A 20,932-nucleotide genomic window follows, 5' to 3' on the forward strand; every position below is an offset into this window, starting at 1 on the left:
GTGTATGTTTCAGGCTGACTTACAAAAAGCCTATGATATGATCAATTGGCAGGCCTTGGAGATCATCTTGCAAAGAACTCGGTATTCCTCCAAAATTTGTTAACTGGATAATGCAGAGTCTTACTAATGTTTCTTACAGATTCAACATAAATGGAGTCATGTCCAAGATACTTATTTCAAAGAGAGGAATTAGCCAAGGGGATCCCATTTCCCCTTACCTTTTTGCAATCCTTATGGAATTAGGCAAGGGGATCTTATTTCCCCTAGATGCAATTAGATCCTAATTTTAACCACCATGCCAAATGTGAAATACTGCAACTTACTAATTTAATGTTTGTAAATGATGTGCTACTGTTGGCTAGAGGTGATTCCATATATGTAGAGTTGTTATTGACAGCCTTTTACAATTTTCTGAATTCCAAATGTATGAAGATTAATAAGAGCAAAAGCAAAATGTATTTTGGAGCTGTTTCTCATGAGATAAAAGACATTTTTCTCAGGTTCTCTGGTTTTTAGGAAGGATCTCTGCCTTTCAGGTATCTAGGGGTCCCTATCACATGTAAGAAGCTCTCTAGTCATCACTATATGGCCCTGATTGATAAAATAGTTCATAGGACTCGTATCTGGACTTCTAAACTTTTGACATATGCTGGAAGGCTGCAATTAATCAAGAGTATTTCATTTGCTCTTGTCAATTATTGGATGATGTGTTTCCCTCTTCCAAAAGCTGTTGTTTGCGAAATTGATGCTATCTGTAGGTATTTCCTCTGGACAGGCAAAGATCGTATCAATCGCAAGAGTTTAATTGCTTGGAAAACTATTTATAAGCCTCTGAAACAGGGTGGTCTGGGTGTGATTAACTTGAGTTTATGGAACAAATTCACAATGATGAAGCTTCTTTGGAATATCTGTAATAAGCCGGATAGTTTGTGGGTTAAGTGTGTGTATTCCTACTATATGAAGAACCTGAATATTTTTTAGGTGTGTACCAAAACTACTAGCACATGGATCATGAAGGAAATTCTGAGTGTAAGAGAATTAGTCCAAGTTTATCAAACTGTGTGGGATGAGATGTGTCTGAAAGGGTACGTTTATATGTGGAGCAATGTATCAATCCTTTAATACCAGTCCTAACATTCAATGGAGCAAGCTTTGTTTTCAAAATCCAGCTAGACCGTGTGCAGTAATGATCATTTGGTTGCTCTGCCATCGAAGGTTAGCTACTAAAAGTAGGCTTTGTCATCTTGGATTCATCAACACAAATAGTTGCAGCTTTTGTGGTATGGAAGAAACGGATAATCATGTGTTCTTTGAGTGTGAAGAATTCAAGAAAATTTGGCTAGCTGTGCTTCAGTGGTTACAAATTATACACACCCCAAAGAAGTGGGACGATGATATGGCTTGGATCATGAACATGGGAAAGGGCAAAGGCTGGCGGGCTAAACTTTTCAAATTGTCCATTACTGAATGTGTCTATGGCATTTGGTACCATAAAAATAGATTTGTTTTACATGGGATCATAGACAAAATTGTGTACAGAGGCAGGGTTTGTACGGATTTAAAATCTCACATAGCTTCTGTTATGGTTATGTAGATTTTTTTCCTTAGGCATTTGTCTTCCTAGATTGTTGTATCCTTTGGATCGCTTTGTACCCTACTTATTTTTGGATCAATAAAGTATTTTGCTTCCAAAAAAATAAAAATAAAATAGGCTTTTAGGTAGGCTAATAAGCCAAACAAACATTCAAAAAGGTCAGACTAATGTCATGTGTCACAGTTCAAACTTAGACTTTATAATTTTTATCATATCATACTTCAAAAAACCTAACTCGACCCAACCTATTTCTTAAAGTTATATCACATACCATAGCAGGTGAACACTTTTATTGGATTAAGCTTTAAAGTTGATACTATTATCATAGAAAGAAATTATTTGGAGGCCTTTTTTTCCTTATAAAAGAAATATATTATTTATGATAGACATTATACGTATACAAATATTTTGTTATAACTAAAAATCATTTATAATAATAAAGCTAGATGAGTAATTAGGCAAGTGAGACACATGGCACTCCCGGGTGCTTTGTTACACTTTTTCAATTTTTCTAAACTTTCTATTAATGGAAACTTATTCTTAATTCAATTAATAATTTTATTTTTTACTCAATTAATTATTTTATTAAATGAATAAATGCATTTGTCTTTTTGGGAAGCTGAAACATCATTTTTTTTCATTCAAGGGTTACACGATAAACACAAATATTTGGGGAAGAGCAAATAAATTGATATGAAAGTGAAACGCTCGAGGTATCGTATCTCAATACAAATTCAAAACTCTTTCACTCTATCTTCAATTTCATCATGTTCAGAAACAACACATGCAGCGGCGGCGCTCCATGTTCTCTCTCGGTCAAGTTCTCCGTTGTTTCAATCTCGCGTCCGTTTCAAACATGACGGCCGAAGAACTCATATGAGTTCTCTTCTCCGGCAAACTCTCGGTCTCAATCTCTTCTTCTCCTCTTTTCGATTTCTGATTCGTTGTTTGTTGGTTTGATGATGATGGTGACACGGAATCGATGATTTGTGTTGTTGTGTTCTGTGATTCTATCGAAGCTTGATTCGGTGAAAGTGCAATGATGATGATGGTTAATGTTTGTTTTAGGTTTAGATCTGTGATTTGTTCATCTCCATGGTTGTTTTCATAAATCTAATTAGTTTATTGTTATGTTTGAGGGTTTATTTCTGATTTTTATTCTTTTGTTATTTATGGTTAACGTTTGTTTCAGGTTTAGATTTGTGTACTTGTTCATCTCCACGTCTGTTTTCATAAATCTAATAAGTTCATCCATTTTCTCTGCTATATATTGAATTAAATTAAGGCTACATCATATAGGATTTAATCTCAATAGCCGGAAAGGTTTGTGACTGGTAAAATTAAATTATGTGTTTTTTGAAATTTGATTAAGGGTTTGGGTTTGGTGAACTGTAAGCTTTGTGATCTCTTTTAGTATGTAATGTTTGGATCTGATGAAGTATAATATTTTTATTTTAATAATGTTTGTTTTGATCTTGCAGCTTGAATCATTGTAGAATTTTTAGTTATTACATGGATTTGAAAAAGGAGCACTTTCCTTTGTATACGATTTCAAGTTAAAGCTTATCTGTTGTAACTTAAAATTCCGCAGGTTAAAGCTTATCTTGCAACTTGAATAATGTTTGTATACTTTTTAAATATTAATATTTCTTTTGTATACGATTTCAGGTTAAAGCTTATATGTTGTAACTTGAAATTATGCATATGAAAATCATGCAGGTTAAAACTTATCTTGCAGCTTGAGTAATGTCAGTATACTTTTTAAATATTAATATTTCCTTCGTATACGATTTCAGGTTAAAGCTTATTTGTTGTGAAAAATATCAAGTTTAATTTAAAATGGGTTTTGCTTACTCTGTTAACAAATATAATTTCAGGTGATTCTGTATTCTGATCCCAATTCAACGATCCTACACAATTGAATATTGATTAATGATTTTTTTGTAGGTATAAGGAAAGCAAACGTGTTGCGTAACAATTGATGGGATATGGTGGAATATCGTCTTCACATTCAGATATTGTTACTGCTGTTGCTATGGCGGTTGAATTTCATGAAGGATTTGGTGGACTGTTTTCGCTACTGCATTGGTTCTAGCTATGATTGTATGATTTTTTTTTGTTCTAACCATAAAATCTATAAACATTTTGATCTAGATATTTTATTTTTTATGTGTTTGATTTAATACACATGGAGTTTGTTAATGATTGGCAAGTGATGTATGATGCTACTGGTGTAAGATTGCAAGCGAGACGGCAAGCAGAGGTTTGATTGCGGTTTATGAGATCTCTATTTATTTTGATTGATCTTAAATTGTGCTTATCGAATATGACTGACTCTCTATTTATGTTAAAATAGATTATAGAATTTTTCTCATGGTCTTGTGGGTTGGTGATATTGCACACACAATTTGACAGTAGCAACACCTGTGAAAAGTATATGAAGAATAAATGAAGAAGATAAACTTAGAAATTTGAAAATTAGTCGGATCACTTCACTCAATCCTTCTGATGTTCAGGCCATTCTTCTACTATTCATGTTGTTTCTGACTTTTCCTGTGCTCTTCTGCATTGTGATACAAATGTTAGATTTTATATTCAATTTTCTCTTATTTTGATTGTGTTTGTTGTGTAATTTGACTGATAAGTTAAATGAAATTTGATTATGATTTGTATCAGCATTCAATTGTATATTTCTATTAGAAGATAGTATTTCTTAAATCTATTATTTCATATTCATGTTTATGTGCATTTAAACTTCAATTAGTCTATTGAAATATCAAATCTTTTCTAAGTCTATTATTTCATTTTCTATTTGAAGTTTAAAGATTTTTTTGTTTGTAATAATTCAAAATAATGATTTTATTTGATAAAAAATATATTTAATACTTCAACTAAAATCTTTTTATTATTAATAAAGATGTCCGACATATTTAATATTATTAACTAAAATAAATGATGTTAATTGAAATTTATGACCATATAATTATTAACTAAGTAATTTTTAAATTAAATAATAATATTATTTTTATAATTAAAGGTGGAAGAAATAAGTTTTATAGTATTTTATTTAAAGGAATGTCAATTTGAAATTTTTTTAATATTTTAAATAAGTAATTTAATAGTATTTTATTTAGAGGAATGTCAATTTGAAAATTTTTATAAATCATTTTCAAACTAAAAGAAATAAGTTAACCGTATAAAATTTTGATGATGATATAAATTAAAATAGTAATTATAGAAACCACTAAAATTATAACGATCCTATAATATAATAGGAATTTTGAAATATTATCATAAATTAATAATATAGGAACCTTTATACTCAAAATATAATAATAACGTTTATTTTTTGTTTAAAACATTAATGTGAGTTATAAATACAATTAATTTCAATGACCCATTTTTTTGTGCATTTAAAATATTTATGAAATTATTATGTTAATTTAAATCATTTTTCTGTGCATTTAAAATAATTGAAGTTTAAAGATCTTTTTTATAATAACTCAATATATAAAATTTATAGGATCAATAATATATAATTTAAAATATTCTTACTATTAACATATTAATATACTACTATAATTTTAATACATAATTTAAAATATATTTACTATAACACATTATCCTATTTTTTGTGATCATTGCGTATGTTTAAATTTGATTTTCTCTGCATTTTTTTATGTTTTTAGCTTTCCTCTATATTTTTTTGTCATGTTTTTTTTAGTAAACAACATAAATTTATAACTTTATGTAATTAAGAATGCAATATTAAATATTATTATGTAAAATTTAATAAATATAAATATAATTTTTTGTCAAGTTTTCTATAATTATGAATATAATTAAGAATGTAACATTAAATATTATTATGTAAAATTTAATAAATATAAAATTAAATTAATTTTTTTAGATCATTCTCTTTTTTAAAACATTTGTGTTTAATTTTTTTTTACGAATGTTGGTTTTTTTAAAATCATTAACATTGATTTATTTATTTCATATCGAACAACTTTAAAAAATATTTTCGTTTTAATTTCTTAATTGATATTATATACTTAAAGCCTAAATGATTTTTTTGTTAACTTATAAAAAAATTTAATAAATTTTATTCTTTTTAAATTAGCATCATAATTTAAAAATTTAAAAATTATTTTGTAGTTAAATATATTAAATTTTTAAGTAATAGAAATGTTTTTATAAACAAAATATAGTTTATTAGTGATAAAAAAACGTGTATGCAACTAATAACAAAGTCAAATTATAATTCTAATATAATTTTATTTATAAATTATAAATATTTATAAAATGTTTTTTTTAATATATGAATTTTTAATATAAGAATTTTTTAATATAAGAATTTTTATTTATAAATTATAAATATCAAAAAAACCATCTAAAGTAACGGGGGTAACACTCTTATTTTCTTATTTGAATGAAGGTGAAAGCACACTATTAAAACCACACAACTTTTTGCCGAATTCGTCGAACAAAAAGAGCAACAGCTACGAAACCAAACAAGAGAAACTCTGGTTTTCTTGATTTTGAATATGTCTCTACTCTCAGATCTAACAAACCTTAATCTCTCAGAAACCACCGAGAAGATCATCGCTGAATACATATGGTACGTAAACCCTGTTTCCCTATGTAACCTTAATCTCTCCAAAACCTTAATCTCTCTGAAACCAATGAGAAGGCCATGGTTTTCATTTCTATATTGATTTATATTTATATATGCATGTATTAATTTTTTCTAGGAACGTTTTTTCAAATAATTTTCTTAATGAGTTTGATTTTTTCCTTCATTTTCCATTTGATCAATCTTTTGTTCTTGTTTTTTTTAGGTTAAGTAGTTTTGATATATAATAAATGTTTTCCTTAGGCATGATTTCTTCAAACCCATAATTTTCTCATAGTTTGTTTCTCATTTTATTTACCAAATTATCATACTCCACGTTCACATAAAAGTACTATACTACTTTTACCTATTCATGTAACTTTTTTTTTGTATTTTTGTATTTTTGTAAAATGTAACTACTCTTACCCCTTTTATTTCCACTATTATAGGATCGGTGGATCTGGTATAGACTTGAGGAGTAAAGCAAGGGTAATTAATTTACTTCATAACTATGTATCAAAAAGTGACAAAATCATTTTCACTTTATGGCACATTTATTCTTTATTATTTTAAACATTATGACACATTTATGGTTTTTAAATTATAATTAGGAAACATTTAAAATTCATTTTAACTTTTGAATTGTTTTGAATATAGACTCTCCCTGGACCTGTAGATGATCCTTCTAAGCTTCCCAAGTGGACCTATGACGGTTCCAGCTGTGGTCAAGCTTCTGGAGAAGATAGTGAAGTGGTCATACAGTAAGCTTCTTTTCTTTTCTTATTTTCTTTCCATATTTCATAAACTTTTGTTATTAATATTATTTATTTATACAACAGTCCTCAAGCAATTTTCAAAGATCCATTCAGAAGGGGCAACAATATCCTGGTACATGTTTCTACTTCTCCACTATGTTATGTAATTGTATATAATGCTATCTCAAATTTTTGGAACCTCTATATAGGTTTGAGACCAGCTTTGAGGGCGAGCAGGCTATTGCATATGGCCGAAAATTTGTCATTGGTTAAACTGTAGGAAAATAGAATTTCATAATATATTGTCAATGTTAAATTGCTCTAATATACATAGAGCCTCCAAAAATTTGAGATATCTTTGTGTATGTTAATCTTAGTTCAACGGTGACAGATATTTTATGAGATCTTATTTAACTGGGATGTAACCTGGACAAATTTTGTGCCTTGGTCTGCCTGCATGCCCTTTCAAAGACGACCCTGGTTGTATATATTGACTATCATTACTATAAAAGAACATTTTTGTTGATGTTGAACTTGTGATTTTAGGTTATGTGTGATACTTATGCTCCATCTGGAGAACCCCTTGCCAGCAACAAAAGACATGCAGCTGAAAAGATATTTAGCCACCCAGATGTTGCTGCTGAAGAACCATGGTATGGTATTGAGCAAGAATACACCTTGATGCAAAAAGATGTTCCATGGCCTTATGGATGGCCCAGTGGTGGTTTTCCTGGACCTCAGGGACCATACTACTGTGGTATCGGTGCTGACAAGGCTTTCGGGCGTGACATCGTCGACGCACATTACAAAGCATGTCTTTATGCTGGCATTACCATAAGTGGCGTTAACGCAGAAGTTATGCCTGGCCAGTGGGAGTTTCAAGTTGGTCCAGCTCTAGGAATCTCTGCAGGTGATGAGATTTGGGTCGCTCGATATCTTCTGGAGAGGATCACCGAGATTGCAGGAGCTGTTTTGTCTTTGGATCCTAAACCAGTGAAGGGTGATTGGAATGGTGCTGGTGCTCACACGAACTACAGCACGAAATCGATGAGGGAAGACGGTGGATATGAAGTGATTAAGAACGCGATTTCGAACTTGGAGAAGAAGCACAAAGAGCATATTTGTGCTTATGGAGAAGGCAATGAGCGACGTTTGACTGGAAAACATGAAACTGCTGACATCAACACGTTCAAATGGGGCGTTGCGAATCGCGGTGCTTCTGTTAGGGTAGGAAGGGACACTGAGAAAGCAGGGAAGGGTTACTTTGAGGACAGAAGGCCTGCTTCTAACATGGATCCGTATATTGTTACTTCCATGATTGCAGAGACAACCATTCTCTGGAAACCATGAAAAGCTTTGGATTTGGAGTAATCATCATCATATTTGGATCTAGTTGTTTCTTCTTAATTATTATGGTATTGTTAGTACTAAGATGTGGATTTTTGTTTTTTATCAGTTTGTTTGTTTGTTTGTTTAGAATTTGTGTGTGAAGTCTTGTTTTGATTCGCATGATGTTTAAGGAAGGCCTTGTTTGCTTGTGGTTTTGACTAGTTTGAATGAGTGATTTGGTATATTATGTTGGTACTTGTTATGTTAAGTTTATATGAATTAAGCTTCTCATAAATTTGTGTTCTAAGTATTTGTTGTGGTAAGGCATACATCTGAAATCATGTGCAATTCTTAGAAATGGTTGCTTTAAAATTTTGACAACATAAGGATAGTGATATTATGTATTTTAAAATTTAAACTAAACTTCACCCCTCTTCCATCTTCCATTTTGAATACAAACAAAAACGATACAAACAAGAACGATTGACTCGGTTAGTAGGAAATTGATTCCCACATCAAGAGGTTGTGGATTCAACTTCTGCTAGTAAAATTATCTTTAGTGTAAAACAACTTGGAAACTCACCTAAATTTTTTATAAATATATAAATAATTTTTTATTTATTAAAAAATTAATTAACTGTATTTTTTAGATTTAATATTCTTTTTTTCTTGTGCCTTAACCTTGGAATTATTATTTTTAACATATGAAAATAAAAAATAAAATAAATAAAATAGAAAAACAATGAATTAAAGATTTTAGGGTGGTATCCCTTTTTTTTCCTTCTAAAGTATGGGACTTTGATCCTTAATATTTTATTTTTTTTAAGAAATGACACGGTAAAATTTTGATTTAGAGATAATTTTTTAGAAAATTGAGTTTTTACGCTAGATCACGTAAAGGTCAGAAACGCAGGAACACAAGGGTCAGAATGCGATAATACAATTTATATGACTCTAATATTGATTAAAATCAAAAGAGATTCTCAGACAACGGCGCCAATTTGAATGAAAAATGTGTAGTAATTGGGGACAGGAGAATTTTTGAAGATGCATATCCGTATTCACCTGAAAAATTTCGATGATACATCTTTGAATTAATTTTTTACAAAACAAGATGACTGTTTGATTTACGAAGGATGAGGTGATTTAAAGTGCGTCCAAAGATACATCTCAAAAGATATTTCGATGGCAATTTTTTATTTTCAAGATATGAGAGAAAGTACTAGGGTGAAAAGAGAAATTGTCAAAAGTTTTCACTATGTAATCCATAACTCAGGCCCAAAAAAGGATAAGGGCCTAATCCATTTTTCTTTATAAATGTTTGGTTTTATTTTATCACCCAAAAAAACTACAAAACTATTCCTATGAAAATGACTTTGGTATGAATAGATCCTTAGTCATGATAATCTTCAAGCGAATACAAGTCAAAAGAATACATATTTCTTAACTATAACAAACTAATTCTCCTAGAAAGGCTCCACATGAGGGTCCCAAATCTCATGTTCAAATTAAATAACCCTATTAAATTCCAACAACACCATTCAACCATCTATACTAGCAGCCAAGTAAACCGCATCTCAACAAAATCACATATATCCCTCCCTTTTAACACATGACGTGTTCAACAAAAACATAGTACTCTCATACCTAACCTCCTTTCCATAACCTTAATGCGTGGAACATAATTTTCCCACACATTCATTCATGGCTTCCATGCTCTCTTTTCTAAACTCTCTTTCTCACAGAAAGAAACCTAGCAACAACACTATTAAAGATGATCACATCAATGATGATGACTTAGCCATTGTAAAAGCAGCTGCATGGGCATGGTATCAACACGGTTCCGGATCATGCCATGAAGGAGAGGCTATTTCGAGTGAGTTTTTCGTAAGAAGGAATCGTCGCGAACCGAGGCCTTCTCGTTACAAGTTAGAGATAGAAGCAAAAAGATCAATGGAAAAGGAAATAAAAGAATGTTCAAGCTCACCGATTCATCACAAGAAGGAGGAGTCTCTACTTGATGAATATGAAGTTCAGAGCATTTCAAGGCATTTGAACAAGCTTATAGTGTCTAATAATAATCAAAACCGCAAGAAACTTGTGAGTAGCACCGACAATATTGCTATTACAAGTGTAGATGATGATGTTGTTAGAAAGAATAAGAAGAAGATTATAAGAAAAGGGTTTTTCTTTAAGCATGGTGTTGTATGTGGAAGAGAAGGAGATGTGGTTGATTCAAGTAGTGTTGTTTCAAGAGATCATCGTCCATTAACAAAGAGAGTACCTTCAGTTAATGGTTTTAAATAAATGTTTTTGATCGTAACAATTATATATTGCCAATACTGCAAAGAAATTCTCATATTTTTTTATGTTAGAGTTAATTTCTTCCATTTTTAGCTTGTTATTAGGTTAGTTAGGATTTTAGGCTTTTTTCTTTATTCTTTTCTAGGATTGTTATTGTATTTTTTTTTTCTAAGTTCATGATTTTTAGCCTTAAATATTGAGAACAAGTGCTATTTGTTATTTTGATTTGGATTAGGATCTACCAAATGAAGGTATAATGCAGTAATCTCTGTGATGATATCTATAACATTCTCTCATCTCTTGCATGGTATATTAGCTAGTTTAATAGGCTATGGTTTTCTTTTTCTTTCTATTATTCAATGTTTTTTGTCCCGGTCACCTTCTTTCATTTCTGGTTCTTTCTACCATCATCAATGGCTTCTGATATGGAAAATCATTCAGTAGAAAATCATATCTTCAACAACTCTGGTTTAACAAATTATATCTTTTAATAAGATATGTTAGATCCATATATTTCATACGCCTGATGCGATAATTCCAGTACAACTATTGCTATGTCTGCTCTAAATATCACAAAGTACCGCTCACATTTTGAATTGGTTCATGTTGTAAGGATTGCTACATTGTTATATTTTCATCTGAATTGAATCATTCTTCATTAGAATTGATTCAGGCTAGACAAAGTCAATATTTTATTTAGTGAAAAAGATTTGATTTAGCCTATTATATATATATATATATATATATATATATATATATATATATATATATATATATATATATATATATATATATATATATATATATATATATATATATATATATATATGTATATATATATGTATATATATATATGTATATATGTATATATGTGTATGTATATATATATATATATATATATATATATATATATATATATATATATATATATATATATATATATATATCTATATATATATATATATATATATATATATATATATACATATATATATATATACATATATATATATATATATATATATATATATATATATATATATATATACATATATATATATATATATATATACATATATATATATATACATATATATATATATACATATATATATATATATACATATATATATATATACATATATATATATATATATACATATATATATATATATATATACATATATATATATATATATATACATATATATATATATATATATACATATATATATATATATATACATATATATATATATATATATATATATATATATATACATATATATATATATAGACAATATACAATACAAAAGACTCTAAGACTTAAAACTTATAAGAATATACAAGTGTTGGGAAGTTCTAAGTTAAGCCTATGCAATTGAATTGATAGAGTAACAAATCTTTATTTATCAAGGCGCAGTGTTGTGTAGTTCTAGTGTTGTTCCCTTTCTTTAAGTTTTCAGCTCCTTTTATAGAGGGACGCCAACGAGATGTTGGAGAGAACTTCTTACACAAGAGATTCTTTGAGAGAAGCATCACCAGATCCTATGCAAAGCTTCCTAATATGGTTAATGCCATTGCAATGTCATTTGAAACTCCTTTTATACAAAAGGAATTATCAGTTGCAATACTTCAAGCTTCTCCAAACTTCTGCTAAGTCTTCATGTGATCAGCAGAAGACATATTAACCTTAGAGTCTGATAGTGACCTGTTAGACTTTCATTGGTTCTTGAGCTTTGACTGCATCAAGTTTTGATCTTTCAAAGTCTGAGTTATAACTTTTGATCCTTCAGACTCTGAGTCTTCAGAGGTTTACTTAATCTTCAAAAGTTGATCTTATTAGAGTCTGGGATCTTTGTGTTCTGATCCATCAGAGGATGACTTTTCTTCAGACTTTGGTCTTCAGAGTTGACTTCTTCAAAGGCTGATTCTTTAGAGTCTGATCTTCAGAATCTGCAACTTTAACCTTCTCTTTGAATGTTTGATGTAGTTTCAGAACTGAATTTAAATCTGAATTATCGTCTATGTTCCGGTATACTTGAATAAACATTAGTATATCCAGTTGTTCTTTAAATGCTTTGTTATCATCAAAACCTAAGGGATACGGTACAAACCAATTTTGTTCCAACAGGTAATTTCTATAGCTCCTAATAATTTTAAAAGCACTTTTTACAGATGTTACTAATATTTTTTCTTATTAACTTTTAGGGATAAGTCTTATCTTATGTTCACCGCATACACGAGTTTGATAGTATGGTAGGGTATATCGAGGATTGACCACGTGCTTGCATGTACTTCCCGTGCAGAAATAATGATATTATGCGATCGGCCATTTAGATATGTGCAGATCATTCCGAGATCTCCCTTCAAGTCTGCTCCTAATAGCATCGTCCGCAGACATCTTGATGACATACTAATGAATTACGAGATTCATCTGGTACCAGAGGATTATCGGAGCATGCGAGCCATAAGTCAGTGGTCTTATGTGGATGGTTACAAGACTTAGTTATATAGTGTATTAAACTCTGTCATGACATCAAACGCTCTTGGACGTCCATCTAGGCCAACTCGTGAGGAGATCTTGGAGAATGAGCAAGTTAGGGATGACCATTTCATAGATGTGTTGTTGACTTGTCAAAATATTAAGTGGCCTATGTATGAGGGCATATAGTTTGGGCGGGTTGAGAGAGGTGACAATGATGCAGTTGCCCTTGGACATGTCATTCTTATCGAGTCACGGAATACCTTGGGTTACAGGCAATAGAGGAGGAACCAGGGGTTAGGATTAGGCATACACAGTATGTTATGTTTTTTTTTTTGTATTTTGCAATGTTTTAGTATTATTTTCCATACTTTGAGAACAATATTTATAATATTATGGGATTTTTTTAATTAATGCATTACTTTGTTCTATAATGTGCATTTTTATTAATGTTTGAGTCAAATTGTGACACTATTCGTCGGATTAAAATGGCTTTGTCTTAAAAAAATACAAACTTAAGACAATGTTTCTGCCCAAGATGCATGGAGGAAAGTTTTTGGAGATGTATATCCAAAATACATAGATGTTTAAATAGCTCAAAATGTACTTATGAATGTTTTTCGAAGATGCATCTTTGAATACGCCCTATAAATTTTTTGCAAATACATATGATAAAAATGGAGTGACGGCTTGATTTACGTAGGATTTACGTAAGAAGAAATAATTTAAGGAGTATCCGAAAATGCATCTCTAAGAAAACATGTTTGGGAGTTTGGAGGGGAATGGAGGGGAGAGCTTTGGAAAATAAGAAGAATTGGATGAAAAGGATAAAAAGATTTTGGGTATAGGAGGGTTTTGCAGGGTTTGAGTTTATTCATAACACCAAAAACCCCATAAAATGGGGGAACTCAAAAATTGTATTGAAGGAGGGTTTTGAAGGGTTTTGAAGGGGTTACATAAATTTTCCAAATATCTTTTAGGTTGTTATAGTATTCTAAAAATTAAAAATTTAGTAATGATAATGACTCTTTTATCATTCTAAATAAAATCATTTTTTTAAAAGTATTTCCCTCCCCTCTCCTCCAAACTCCCGAATATAGCCCAAAATAACTTTAAATTTTCTAAGGTGTGAGACACACCATAATAATGAAGAGAAATTCCCTAACATTTATGTCATGGCCCATACAGCCCAAACCAACACCAGTAAGAGTAGAACACTGACATTTACTAGTAATATTTTAATGTATAAGAATCAAAATGTAAAAACAGACATTGCCACAGCACGACCAACCAACCATGAAACTTAAACCTCATCATTTTCATATTCATCACAGCCTTGTCTCTTTTTCATCAAAACCTCGCTACAAAAACCATGACATTCTCTACACAATCTCAGAAGCGATCAACACCATCCACAACAACAACAGCAACAATCTCCATTCTCAAACACCTCCCGATTACTCTCTCAACCCCTCCCTCAAACGCATTCTCCCTTGCCTCACTTCTCACCACATCACCAACCTCATCAACCTCAACCCTCTCTCTCTTTCCCCTCACTCCCTCTTCTCCTTCTTCAACTGGCTCGCTTCTCGCCCTCCCTTTCGCCACACTCTCCATAACTACTCCACCATGGCACACTTTCTCTCTTCCCATAACATGCTCTCACAAACACATTCCCTCTTCCTTTTCATCATCTCCCGAATGGGTCACCAGTCTTCTTCTTCCCTCCTCTCTTCCCTTCTCCAAACAAACCCTACTCACCACCACCATCATCATTGCTCTGTTCTTGTTTTTGATGCTTTAATCACTGCTTACACGGACTCTGGATTCATACCAGACGCAATTCAGTGTCTACGATTGCTGAAAAAGAACAACTTTGCAATCCCGCTTCGTGGTTGTGAGTATCTTCTCCTTCGTGTTATGAAGCTGAAACAACCGGAGCCTTGTTGGGAGTTTTATTTGGAGGTTTTGGATTATGGGTATCCGCCAAAAGTTTATCTTTTCAACATTTTGATGCATGGCTTTTCAAAAGTTGGTGATGCTACGAATGCGCGGAAGGTGTTTGATGAAATTCCTAAGAGGCGTTTGCGTCCTACTGTTGTTAGTTTTAATACTTTGATAAGTGGGTACTGTAAAGCTGGGAATGTAGAGGAGGGTTTTGCGTTGAAAGGTGTTATGGAGAGTGAAAGGATATCTCCTGATGTTTTCACTTACAGTGCTTTGATTAATGGGTTGTGTAAGGAAAGTAGGTTAGATGATGCGAACAATTTGTTTGATGAAATGGGTGAGAGGGGGTTGGTTCCTAACGGTGTAACTTTCACTACTTTGATTGATGGACAGTGTAAAGATGGGAAAATTGATTTGGCGTTGAGAAATTTTGAGAAGATGAAGGATGAAGGTGTGAGACCTGATTTGATTACTTATAACGCGTTGATCAATGGGCTTTGTCGGGTTGGAGATATCAAGGAGGCTAGGAAGCTTTTTAATGAGATGATTGGGAATGATTTCAAGCCTGATAAGATCACGTTCACTACTCTAATGGATGGATGCTGTAAAGACGGAGATATGGAATCGGCATTGGAGATTAAGGATAGAATGGTTGAGGAAGGGATTAAGCTTGATGATGTTGCTTTTACTGCACTAATATCGGGACTTTGTAGAGACGGAAGAGTTCGCGATGCTGAAAAGTTGTTGAGGGATATGTTGAGTGCTGGTTATAAACCCGATGATCCAACGTATACAATGGTTATTGATTGCTATTGTAAGAAAGGTGATGTAAAGATTGGAGCCAAGTTACTGAAAGAGATGCAGAGAGATGGACGTGTACCAGGAGTTGTTACTTATAATGCGCTAATGAATGGATTTTGCAAACAAGGTCAGATGAAAAATGCTAGAATGTTGCTTGATGCAATGCTTAATTTGGGAGTGGTTCCAAATGATATTACGTTTAATATTTTACTAGATGGTCATTGCAAGCATGGAGGTTCTGTTGATTTTAACATATTTAGTGGTGAGAAAGGACTTGTTTCAGATTATGCTTCATATATAGCACTAGTCAATGAATCAAGTAAAATTTCAAAAGATAGACTGAGGAGCTGATATTCATTGAACTAAGTAGCACCAACAGATCAGGTTAGAAGCAAGTATGGGTGTCCAACAAATTAGTGTACAATACTGATTACATAACACTGAAATGTTTAGTCTCATACAATCGATTTTCTCTAACTAATATTCAGTGTCAATGTGTTAGCGTCGCATCCAATATATGTTGAGCTGATACCTATTGATCTGAGTAGCACAGCATATCTGCCACTAAATGTAGCACCAACACATTATTTTAAAGACATGTTGCAGTGTATGTGCATATTAGTGTACAGTACTGATGACAAACACTATAATTGCATACAATCACTCCAATTATCTTAAACTATTACAAAATATTTACGTCGTAATTGTCTGTAGTTTGTAGTGGCAAAATTATGTGTACTTTTGAGATAGGTAGCTGTTGCTAATACAAAAATCCAAAACTGTTACTAAAAGGTTTAATTATTGCTAAGAGAATAGGTGTAAATGTCATTGAAGTAAATATCGATTCGACTGGAGTAGTTAATGGGATGAACAATATTAACAAGGTGAACCCCATGGAAAGTGCCTTGTTAAGCAAAATCAAAGAATACATTGATATGGATTGGATGGTGCGGGTATGAAATGTGTTTAGGGAAGAGAACTTTTGTGCGGATCCTCTTGCCAAGAGGAGTTTGCAGCTTAATGAAGATTATTGTTTCTTTGATTTCTGTTCTATTCGGATAAAGCATATTGTACTTGAAAACTTGGTGAAATTTTTTACACTATTTATGTGCTATTTAACACTATTTTTTAAGGAAATTTTTTTAATGCATTTTCAAATGCACCCCACCCACATATAATTCATTCGCCTTTGAACTACGTTCTATTTTACAACTAAATTTATTTCGAAAATACATTTTATATCTCTGAAAATACATTTCCAAAATATTCGCTTCAATGTCAAAATTGAAATCACTCCCAGCAATAATCACCTAATCAAAGTCTTCAAACATAATTATATGACCAAACATAATTATACAAATTCAAGAACCAAACAGTATTATACTAATTCACTAGAATTCCAAGCAATAATCAATCAAAGTCTTCAAACATTATGACCAAACATTTTGTGAAAATATTTGGCTTTTTTTAAAAAATGATTTTTATAGTGTTATCAAATTTTGTGAAAATTTTTTTTACAAAGAAACTTTTTATAAAAGCTTCAAATGAAAAATTTGTTTGAATAGTTATTCTTAAAATGTGATTTTAGGTATTTCATCTATTTATGAGGAAAAAATTTGGATATCAAAATTTCAAAAAAATCACTTAATTTTGAAGCTATTTTAAATAGATTTTCATAAAAATCATTTTTGAAATACAACTTTTTGAAAAAATTATGATTTTGACTAAGTTTTGGTCTTCAATTATGTATGTTTATGTTATAGGATGTCAAATTAAGTGTTTCATTTTAGAAAAAACGAATATAAAAAAATTTGTAATATTTTAAAAAACGGTTTTAGGAAATCTATTTTCAAAAATACAAAGAAAAAATCCATTTTTTTAAAGCTGAAACAAACTGGCCCATAATTATATAAATTCAATCACTTAAATCTGAACGAAACAGTATTATACTTATTCACTAGAATTTAGAAATGCATTTTTGGAAACATTTCGAAAATATGTTTTCAGAATAAATTTAATCATAAAATGGAGCGTAGCTTAAAATTGAATCAATTATATGTGTGTTGGTATGTGTGACATTCTAAAATATATGTCTAATACACATGGGGGACTTTATTATATACTTCTATTGCGTTTTATATATAGAGTTAAATTGTGAATTGTGATAAAAAAAAAAAAACATAACTTTATATTATATTTTTAAAAAGAGAACCATTTTTAAATTTATTGTAAATAGAAATATAAATTATAGATTAAAAATTTTAATATTTTCTTAACTTAAATATAAATGTAATCTTGAATTTATAATATTTATTTTTATAAATATTATATATACTTAAGAGCATTTGAATTAAATGAGAAAGAAATTTCTTCCAACTTAATGAAAGGCCTTTGAGATCGAACCTAGTCATATGCCCGTAATTTTGTTAATTTCTTTTGGAAATAACTTTATCAACTCGATAGATTAATTTCTAGAGGATATTTTGTTTGTAAAAAATAACAATTTAAAATATTTTAAAGATATTTAGCATATTACTCTCAATATTTTTTATCAATTGAATTATATTGTATGCTTGTATTGTATGCTTGTTGTGGGTTTATTTTTGTGTTCTTCTTCCATATGTTGGTGTAATATATAAACATGTCTTATGTAAGACATGTGAAGGTTGTAAGTCATTGGTTGTTTGTTTATTCATCTACATCTTCATGGAATGCATGAACATATCAACATATTTCATATTATAATGAAAGATATATTTTATATAATAATGAAAGGTATGGTTAGTTGTTTGTCCAACTGCATCATCTCGTAATACAAGCATATTTGAACTAACATCGAAGATGTAGTTATCGGTTGTTGGTTATTCATCATTGGCATTGAGATTTTTTATGGTCGATTCTTATTTTTCGAATGATTGTTTTGTCTTCATCTCAACTCCAAGAATAACATAATTTCTTGCACAAACTCTTCAAAATGCATGCGACATATAATTTTTTTTTTTTAATTTTGTCAAGTCTTTCTTCAAAGGTAACGTCTCTCGATCAAGATATTTGAAGAGACTTACAAAGCAGAACTCAAACGCTGTAAGAGTAATTTACATGGGAGATTGATCACTAGTAAAGGTAACGTGTCATTGGAGGCATCAGAATTGCGTGATAAACTCGTGAAATTATGGATTTCAATTACTAATTGGGATTTAACTCCTTTGGTATGTGGCTATTTTGAATTTAAATTCAAATCAAGGGAGGAAATCAACAAAATTTAGAGTGAATGGACATGAAATATTAAACCATTGCTCCTGCGTTTGTCTGTTTTGGCGCCATATTTTAGACTTGAAAATTTGAATATTACACATGCTCAAATGTGAATGAGGATGCATGGTTTTCCATTAGAGTTCAACATGTCAATCCTAACCCTTGGTACATGATAGGTGATTTCAATGTAGCTATTGGTTCCCATGAGAAATTTGGTAGATGTCCTCCAAGAAAAACTTCCAACAACGAATTTCTTAGTTGGACAAATCAAAATGAGCTTATTCATATTGACACAAATTATAATAATTACACTTGAACCAATGGGAGGAAAAGTGGTACTTACTCTTATGTTAGGCTTGATAGAGTCATTTGTAATTAAAATTGGCTAGACAACTGGAACACAGTCAATTTCTCCAGTTTGATCAAGAATCACTCACTCCATTACTCTATTCTTCTCCATGTGACAAATTTGATTCGGTTAGACCATTCAAAATTCTGAAGGTTTGGACTCTAGATGGTAAATATAGACAACTAATTGTTAATAATTGAAATACTAGTGTGGTGGGTTGGCTTATGTTTGTTTTATCTGCTAAGTTAAGATCTCTTAAACATATTCTGAAAAAATGGAATAAGGAGACATTTGACAATATTCATCTTAAAGTCACTCAAGCTACTGACGAAGTTAACAACATACAAATTTTTATTAGTTATGTAAGTTATAACGATGATCTTGGATTGGAGGAAAAAATGCTCAAGTTTTGTTTGATAAGGCATTGCATATTCAAGGCCAGTTTTGGACAAGAAATCCTTTGGATGTAGTATGACTTTGAATAAAGATATTGGAAAAAGCCTTTGATACTTTATATTGGCAGTATCTTATTAAAGTTCTTGTTCAATTTGGCTTTGATCAAAAGTTTTGTAATTAGATTCTTGCCATTTTACACTCAGCCAAACTATCAATCATAATAAATGGGAAAGCTGGAAGATTTTTTTCTTTCTCTAGAGCACTGAGGCAAAGAGATCATATGTCTCTCTTTCTCTTCGGCATTGTTGAATAAGCACTTAGTCGACAATTATCTATGTTGGTGGATCAAGGTAAGTTGAGATGTGGATCAGTTGGCAAGACAATCATTCTTAATCACATTTTTTTTGGCAAATGACCTTATAATATTTTGCAAAGCTACCAGAAAAAATGCTTAAGTCATTAACCATCTCCTCCAATAATATGGTTAGAATTCTAGATAACACGTTAATCCAACTAATTGTAAGCTTTATGGTGAAGATACTCTGAATCTAGGTTGAGGAACATTGCAGATATGCTTGGATTCACGATGGGACAGACACCATTTAACTATATTGGAGTTCCTATATTCAAAGGTAAACCTAGAACTCATAATCTTTAGATCATATAAGATAAAGTATTTGTCAAGCTAGCTACTCGGAAGGTCCACCTTTTTTCTATGATGAGTAGATTCAACTGATTTAGTCAGTTATAAAAGGAATGCTTCTGTATATTCTAAGGATTTATGAATGACCAATCAATATTTTTAACAAACTATATTCGTGCATCATAAATTTTGTCTGTACATGTAGCATAGACACTAGAAATCTAATCACTACATTTTGGAAGGTTATTTGCTCACCTTTGTCTAAAGGAGGTATTGGTCTGAGAGACATTAATACAATAAATAAAGTTGGTTGTTTATCTCTCTGTTGGAAGTTGTTAACTATCAATAATCAATGGTCTTTATTAATGCTTATTAGTAGATACATCGGAGACAAAATCAATCATGCATAATATTTTTTTCTTCAATATTTTTGGTACTAAGCATTCATTTTCCTTTCGG

General features: G+C 30.9%; 3 protein-coding genes across 3 annotated transcripts; all 3 read left to right on the top strand.

Moving 5' to 3' along the window:
* Window positions 1-6,133: 6,133 nt before the first annotated feature.
* LOC131640395 (glutamine synthetase nodule isozyme-like) lies at window positions 6,134-8,540 on the top strand. Its single transcript, XM_058910793.1, has 5 exons — window positions 6,134-6,215; window positions 6,659-6,698; window positions 6,867-6,970; window positions 7,049-7,097; window positions 7,511-8,540. Exons 1-5 carry the CDS (start codon window positions 6,142-6,144, stop codon window positions 8,312-8,314), a joined length of 1,071 nt encoding a protein of 356 aa, XP_058766776.1. The 5' UTR covers window positions 6,134-6,141; the 3' UTR covers window positions 8,315-8,540.
* Window positions 8,541-9,997: 1,457 nt separating this feature from the next.
* Window positions 9,998-10,636, top strand: LOC131640400 (uncharacterized). Its single transcript, XM_058910798.1, has one exon. The coding sequence runs from the start codon at window positions 9,998-10,000 to the stop codon at window positions 10,598-10,600; it is 603 nt and encodes a 200-aa protein (XP_058766781.1). The 3' UTR covers window positions 10,601-10,636.
* A 3,718-nt stretch (window positions 10,637-14,354) lies between these two features.
* Window positions 14,355-16,937, top strand: LOC131640397 (putative pentatricopeptide repeat-containing protein At1g09680). Its single transcript, XM_058910795.1, has one exon. It carries the CDS (start codon window positions 14,379-14,381, stop codon window positions 16,179-16,181), a length of 1,803 nt encoding a protein of 600 aa, XP_058766778.1. The 5' UTR covers window positions 14,355-14,378; the 3' UTR covers window positions 16,182-16,937.
* The last annotated feature ends 3,995 nt before the right edge of the window (window positions 16,938-20,932 follow it).

Source organism: Vicia villosa, unplaced genomic scaffold (genome assembly GCF_029867415.1).
Source record: "Vicia villosa cultivar HV-30 ecotype Madison, WI unplaced genomic scaffold, Vvil1.0 ctg.003093F_1_1, whole genome shotgun sequence".
NCBI classification, from domain to species: domain Eukaryota; kingdom Viridiplantae; phylum Streptophyta; class Magnoliopsida; order Fabales; family Fabaceae; genus Vicia; species Vicia villosa.

What these genes read in the sequence shown, in the direction of transcription:
- LOC131640395 (XM_058910793.1), top strand. Translation starts at nt 6,142, where the DNA reads ATGTCTCTACTCTCAGATCTAACAAACCTTAATCTCTCAGAAACCACC. An exon ending in ATCATCGCTGAATACATATG is followed by an intron (nt 6,216 to 6,658) that starts GTACGTAAACCC and finishes CCACTATTATAG; the next exon opens with GATCGGTGGATCTGGTATAG. An exon ending in GAAGGGGCAACAATATCCTG is followed by an intron (nt 7,098 to 7,510) that starts GTACATGTTTCT and finishes TTGTGATTTTAG; the next exon opens with GTTATGTGTGATACTTATGC.
- LOC131640400 (XM_058910798.1), top strand. Translation starts at nt 9,998, where the DNA reads ATGGCTTCCATGCTCTCTTTTCTAAACTCTCTTTCTCACAGAAAGAAA.
- LOC131640397 (XM_058910795.1), top strand. Translation starts at nt 14,379, where the DNA reads ATGAAACTTAAACCTCATCATTTTCATATTCATCACAGCCTTGTCTCT.